The sequence below is a fragment of the Orycteropus afer genome, unplaced genomic scaffold (assembly GCF_000298275.1).
Source record: "Orycteropus afer afer isolate SDZICR_OR568_19922 unplaced genomic scaffold, OryAfe1.0 scaffold00083, whole genome shotgun sequence".
NCBI classification, from domain to species: Eukaryota; Metazoa; Chordata; class Mammalia; order Tubulidentata; family Orycteropodidae; genus Orycteropus; species Orycteropus afer.
Window position 1 is genome coordinate 3,753,041 of NW_006921670.1, and position 5,986 is coordinate 3,759,026.

Genomic DNA, 5,986 nt, shown 5'->3' on the forward strand with positions numbered 1-5,986 from the left:
GCAGTGGTAACGAGGCCATGTGTTCTCGATTCATTGAAGCCAAGTGCAGTTCTGATCCGGCCATTTCGTCTCAGGTGAAAAAGATGAAATTCCCAGACAAGCCGGTCACTAATGGAACTTCATTCCTGACCCCTTTCAGGCTTTTCACGGCATTCAGCAGCAGCGTTGCTGTAACCGACAAAGACACCTTCGAATCAAACACATTCCTCGATTCCAGTAAAGTCCGGCAACATGGCCGACATGAGCTTCCTGAGCAGCGAGGTGTTGGTGGGGGACTTGATGTCCCCCTTCAACCAGTCGGGTTTGGGGGCTGAAGAAAGCCTAGATCTCCTAGATGATTACCTGGAGGTGGCCAAGCACTTCAGACCGCATGAGTTCTCCAGGGACAATGCTAAGGCGGGCTCCTCGGAATGGCTGGCTGTGGATGGGTTGGTCGATGCCTTGGACAGTGGCAAAGGTGAGTGACGTGTCTTTTATCTGCCGGTGTGGCCTGGCCTTTATCACGGTGTCACTTGGTGTCTGGAGTCTCGGTTGACCATAGTTGCCTTCTGTGTTTTGCAGAGGATGCCTTCTCCGGTACAGATTGGATGGTGCAGAAAATGGATTTGAAGGAGTTTGACTTTGATGCCCTGTTGAGTCTAGATGATCTGGAAACCATGCCGGATGAGCTTCTGGCCACGTTGGATGACACCTGTAATATCTTTGACCCCCTAGACCAGGAGACTAATAAGGAGCCCCTCCAGACAGTGAACCCAATTGGCCATCTTCCAGAAAGTGTGCCACAAACCGACCAGGTTGCCCCTTTCACTCTATTGCAACCTCCTCCCCATTCCCCAGGGCCCCTGGCCTCCACTCTAGACCACTCCTTTAGTTTGGAGCTCGGCAGTGAAGTGGATATTTCTGAAGGAGACAGGAAGGCAGACTCTCTTCCTTATGTTACAGTGGTCCCTCAGTGCATAAAGGAAGAGGATGCCCCCTCGGATAATGACAGTGGCATCTGCATGAGTCCTGAGCCCTACTTGGGAACCTACCTGGGGTCTCCGCAGCACAGCCCCTCCACCTCCTCCTCTGGGGGCTCTCCACATAGCCTACTGTCTCCACCTGTCCTCAGTGGTTCTGCCCGCTCTAAACCTTATGATTATCTTAGAGAGAGGGTGATGGCAGCAAAAGTAAAGGGAGAGAAATTGGATAAGAAACTGAAAAAAATGGAGCAGAACAAGACAGCAGCCACTAAATACCGCCAGAAAAAAAGGGCAGAGCAGGAGGCCCTCACTGGTGAGTGTAAGGAGCTAGAAAAGAAGAACGAGGCTCTGAAAGAGAAGGCAGAGTCCTTGGCCAAGGAGATCCAGTACTTGAAAGATTTGATAGAAGAGGTCCGCAAGGCCAGGGGGAAGAAAAGGGTCCCCTAGTTAGGGAGCCAGGAGGGTGTGCTTGTACATAGTACATAGGAGGCTTGCTCTGAAACTGTTGTAATAAATTATTTTGTAGTCAAAGTACTTATTTGTGTGTCTGGTTTCCTACCTCCTGACTTGAGCCCACTTGTGAACTCTACTCTGGTCCTGCCATATGAAACTAGGGGTGGGGATTAACTCATGGGAGTTGATAAGGCTAATGATGTCTCCCTAGTTGTGGATAGGAAGTTAGGCTCAACAGCTGGTGGGGTGTTTCCCTTAGAACTGTTTGTTTTCCAGTAAGAACTGGGGTGGGGCTGGGAGTTCTGATGGTGGTTGGGAGGGCAGACTTGCCTGGTCTCCACCTGCTCATGACTGGCTGTATGCCACCATCTATCATGAACTATTCAGTGAGGTCAGCCTTCAAGCTTGGCACACAGGGAAGTTGTTTCACATCTAACCTTACCAGCTCTGGGAGGTTGTCACCATGAGGAAAATCTGAGAAAAAGGGTTCTTTGAGATTGTTGCTGGAGCAATTCTTGAGTGGAAATTGTCTCCAATCCCCATTCCCACCAGTGTGGGTTCCTGGCCAGATCCTGAGAAACGAGAGTAGCTGTGGCCCAAGGTCCCCAGTCAGGATGGAGCTGACCTCTGGAGAGGCAGAGCTTGGAGTTAGTAGCCTCTTCCCAATCCTGTATTTATCTGCCTGGGTGGTCCTCATTGACCACATCAAGCCTTCAATTTGTAGCTAGGGCTGATGTCTTGAGTGTTCGGTTGTCAGTGAAAATTGTCAGTGCAAGAGGCAGTCCGTCAGGTTTGGGTGGGTCTCTTGTGTTCTTTGAGACTCATCTCAGGAAAAACCAGCTGGGTGTGCCTGGCAGGGCAGCCATGTGAAGGGAGATGGACACAATGGTGGCAGAGTGGCTGGGATGAGGATGGGTAAGTGCAGTGCCATCTCCCCCATCCCCACGATGACTAGTGAGGCAGACACAGTGGTGGGGTTTGTACCCATGAGTCTGGTTTCTGAGGCTGGCTGGTTTTACATTTTCTTGGAAGGGCTTGGAGACAAGGAGTCTGCAAGGAGGGGTCCACGTTTACATCCAGTCCACAGCAGCTGGAAGCAATCCTGAGGGCCAGTTGTAATGAATACAACCGGAGGCTGATCAGATGGGAGTGGTAATCACAGGCACCAGAGGGGGAGTGGGCATCACATGTGGCCCTTGGACTTGGTTATCTTGAAGGTCTTTCCTGCCCCAAGATTATAGAATTTTGCACAAGGCCATGGGCCTTATACCTCTTAACCCTGAGAGTAGGTGCTGTGGGGAGGGCTGTTGCTAAAATCAGAGGTTCTAGAACAGACCTTGGCTCTCCTGCATACTGCCTACATGACTTTGAGTAGTTACTTAATCTTTTCTGTGTCTCATCTCAAGGAGTTTTTTTATATGCCTGGTCCGTTTTCTCCCCACTCCCCACAGCTAACTCCTCTTCTTTCAGGTCTCTTCCTTCAACTTAAAATCATGTCTGAGAAGCCCACCCTGATCACCTCATCTAAGCAGCTTAACTGTTACCAGCTAAGTAGATGTGGGGATTTACTGATTAAAAAAATAGCCAAAGGCATTGATGTTACGAAAACTAAGTTCCATACTGCAGTGTAATGAATTGCTTCATGTGGCCCTTCTAGCCATCCATCGTCCTACATTTTGTGATGTAAATCTAGTGTCTGTGCCTGTTTAGAGCAGGATCCATCCTGAGTCCATCCTTGCTGGAGGATTTGACTCAAGTCACCTCCCATTTTGTGATGTATTGTAAATCCTAGTCTCTGCCAGGAGCTCTGGTGGCATAGTACCTAAGGCATTTATTTGATAGCTAACTAGAAGGTTGGCTGATGGCTGTGAGTTTACTTTTAAAAAAACCTTGTGTCTCTATGTCTGTTCAGGGTAGGCTGTATTTTGAGTCCTGCCTTGCTGGAAGGTATATATGTGCCAGCCTCCCAACCACCACCACCACATGTGAGCGGTTTCCTTGGGAGTTTCGTGAGTTCTGTGAGAGGTTACAATGAAATACTGAACGCTAAGACAGGAAGGAGATAACTGAGGGGAGGAGGAGGAGTTGATGTGAGAGATGATGGAATGGCATGGCAGTTTGGAAAAGATGGACATTTGGGACATCTTTAACCTCTGTCTCATAGGGACCGGCCTTGTGCTGATCTTTTTAACAGAAATTACTCAAGCACATGATTTTTTATAAGGATCACTTCATCCCCCTTTTACAGATAAGGAATTTGAAGCTCAGAGAAGCTTAGTAACTTGCCCAGTTAGTAGATGGAGCTCTGGTAGCATAGTGGCTAAGGCACTTGACTGCTAACCAGAAGGCTGGTGGTTCAAACCCACCAGCCACTCCTCGGAAGGAAGATGGGGCAATCTACTTCTGTAGTGATACTGCCTTGGAAACCCAAGGAGGAGTCACTATGAGTTGGGTCTGACTCGACAGCATATAACAACAACAACAAGAAGATTGAATCCCAGGTAGTCTGGCTCCAGGGTGCACACTGTTAATCAGGGTTCCTTACAGGCAGGCCACAGGAGCAGCCATCTAGTTGGAAAGGGGGCCCTGGAGGCTTGCCTTAAAAGTTACGTGTTCCACCCCTAAGCATTGTAGCTTGCTTAGCCCAGCCTGGAGGAATAGGGTGGGGGCAGGAAGATAACACTGAGAATTGAGATGGGGGAGGTGAGAGCAACCCTAGAAGTGCCCCAGCCACCTTAACAAGGGCCACCCAGAGTCATCCAGTGACAATATGCGCTGGCCTTGGACACAGTAGTCCACCCCTCATGTGGTAGGTGGGAAATGGGCTCTGTGTGGGGCAGTGCAGGCCGGGCCTGAGCTGGGATTCTGGGCTGGTCCCTGCAGCTAAGGCCTCTCTGGACCCAAAAGACAGGGAGGAGGGGACAGAGCAGCAAAAGCACCTGCAGAGCCCTGTGGGTTCAGCCCACAGCCCACACTCGGCCCTTCTCTGACCTCCTGCACCACTCTCCCCTCCACTACTCCAGCCACACGGCTTCTGCACCACCCTGCAAGTTCATTCCTGGCTTCTGCACCACTCTGCAAGTTCATTCCTGCCGCAAGCTCTTCGCCCTGGCTCTTCCTCTGCCTGCCGGAGTTTCCCAGACTGCCCCTCTCTACATGCAGGTCTCCAAAGTCATACCGGCTGAGGCCTCCGGGACTCCCCTGCTAACGTCCCATCCTCTCTGCAGGACCGAGTTTTTATTTGTTCAGAACCTTTATTTTTCGTTAGGAAGCCCTGGTGATGCAGTGGTTAAGTGCTCAGCTGCTAACTGAAGGTTTGATTGTTGGAACCCACTAGCTGCTTTGCAGAAGGCCGTCTGTTGCCACAAGAATTACAGCCCGATGGGGAGCTCTCCTGTGCTCTAGGGTCGCTAGAGCGACCAGTTTATGGGTATTTCTAGTTGAGCTTGCTTATCCACGTTTATTTTCTACCCTCCGCCCAGCTACAATGCACATAGCTGACAGCAGAGATCTTGCTGTCTTGTTTATACCTGTATTTCCAGGACCTAAGAGCAAAACCACCAAACCCCACTGACATCGAGTCAGTTCTGACTCATAGTGCCCCCATTGGGTTTGCAAGGCTGTAAATCTTTACAGAAGTAGATTGCCTCGTCTTCCTCCTGTGGAGCAGCTGGTGGGTTTTGAACCACCAACCTTCTGGTTAGGCAGCAAATGCCTTGCCCATGACGCCACTGGGAGCTCCTGATAACTATAGCCAGTCCTCATTATCGGCAGAGTCTGTATTTGTGAATTTGCCTGTTTGCTAAGATTCACTTGTAACCTAACCCAAAACCACTTTTGGCAGCGGTTTCGTGGGCATCCAAGCACAGAGGGGAAATTGGAGTTGCCTCCGTGCCCCGCATTCCCATATGAGGCCAAGATGAGCTGTGCCTTCCTGGGTCAGCTCTGGTGCGGTAAACAAGTGTCCTTCGCGTGGTCTACTGAGTGCCACGTGGTTTGTTCTGTTTTTGCATTTTTATGCTGTTTGTTGGCAATTCCACTGTTTAAAATGGCCCTCAAGCCCAGTGCTGACGTACTGTCTAGTGTTGCTAAGTGCGAGGAGGCTGCGACGTGCCTTCCGAAGAAAAGGCGTGTGGGAGATAAGTTCTGTCTGGGCACTGGTCAGGGATGTCAGCGTTAACCAGTCAATTAGACAAATGAAATGGGTCCTTAAATAGAAATATACTGCTCCTTTAGCTGGGTGAACAGGAAATGCCTCCCAAGCAGCAGCCCTGCCGGAAGTGAGGGGTGAGGCCCAGGGGAGCAGGAAGGACCGTGGGTGGAGGCGGGGTGCAGGACGTAACTTGGGGCAGGGCACAGCTCGCTGGGGTGGGGGGGCCGTGTGGTTCCCGGTAAGGACTCGATCCCACCCAGGCCCTTTGCTGCGCCCTCTCTGCCGCCCTACCTGTGCAGGAGCTGCCCCTGGGTCCTGCCCTACCCTCCTGGGCCGTTATCTCAGGGGCGACCACTGATGTCTGTCATGCTGAGAGATGTGGACACCTTCCCCCCACCAGTGCAGTGGAGTAAACGCC

General features: G+C 51.0%; 1 protein-coding gene across 1 annotated transcript; it reads left to right on the top strand.

The window, feature by feature from the left end:
- The first annotated feature begins 231 nt into the window (after nucleotides 1-231).
- ATF4 (activating transcription factor 4) lies at nucleotides 232-1,409 on the top strand. Its single transcript, XM_007941686.2, has 2 exons — nucleotides 232-457; nucleotides 562-1,409. Exons 1-2 carry the CDS (start codon nucleotides 232-234, stop codon nucleotides 1,407-1,409), a joined length of 1,074 nt encoding a protein of 357 aa, XP_007939877.1.
- The last annotated feature ends 4,577 nt before the right edge of the window (nucleotides 1,410-5,986 follow it).

What these genes read in the sequence shown, in the direction of transcription:
- ATF4 (XM_007941686.2), top strand. Translation starts at nt 232, where the DNA reads ATGGCCGACATGAGCTTCCTGAGCAGCGAGGTGTTGGTGGGGGACTTG. An exon ending in TGCCTTGGACAGTGGCAAAG is followed by an intron (nt 458 to 561) that starts GTGAGTGACGTG and finishes TGTGTTTTGCAG; the next exon opens with AGGATGCCTTCTCCGGTACA.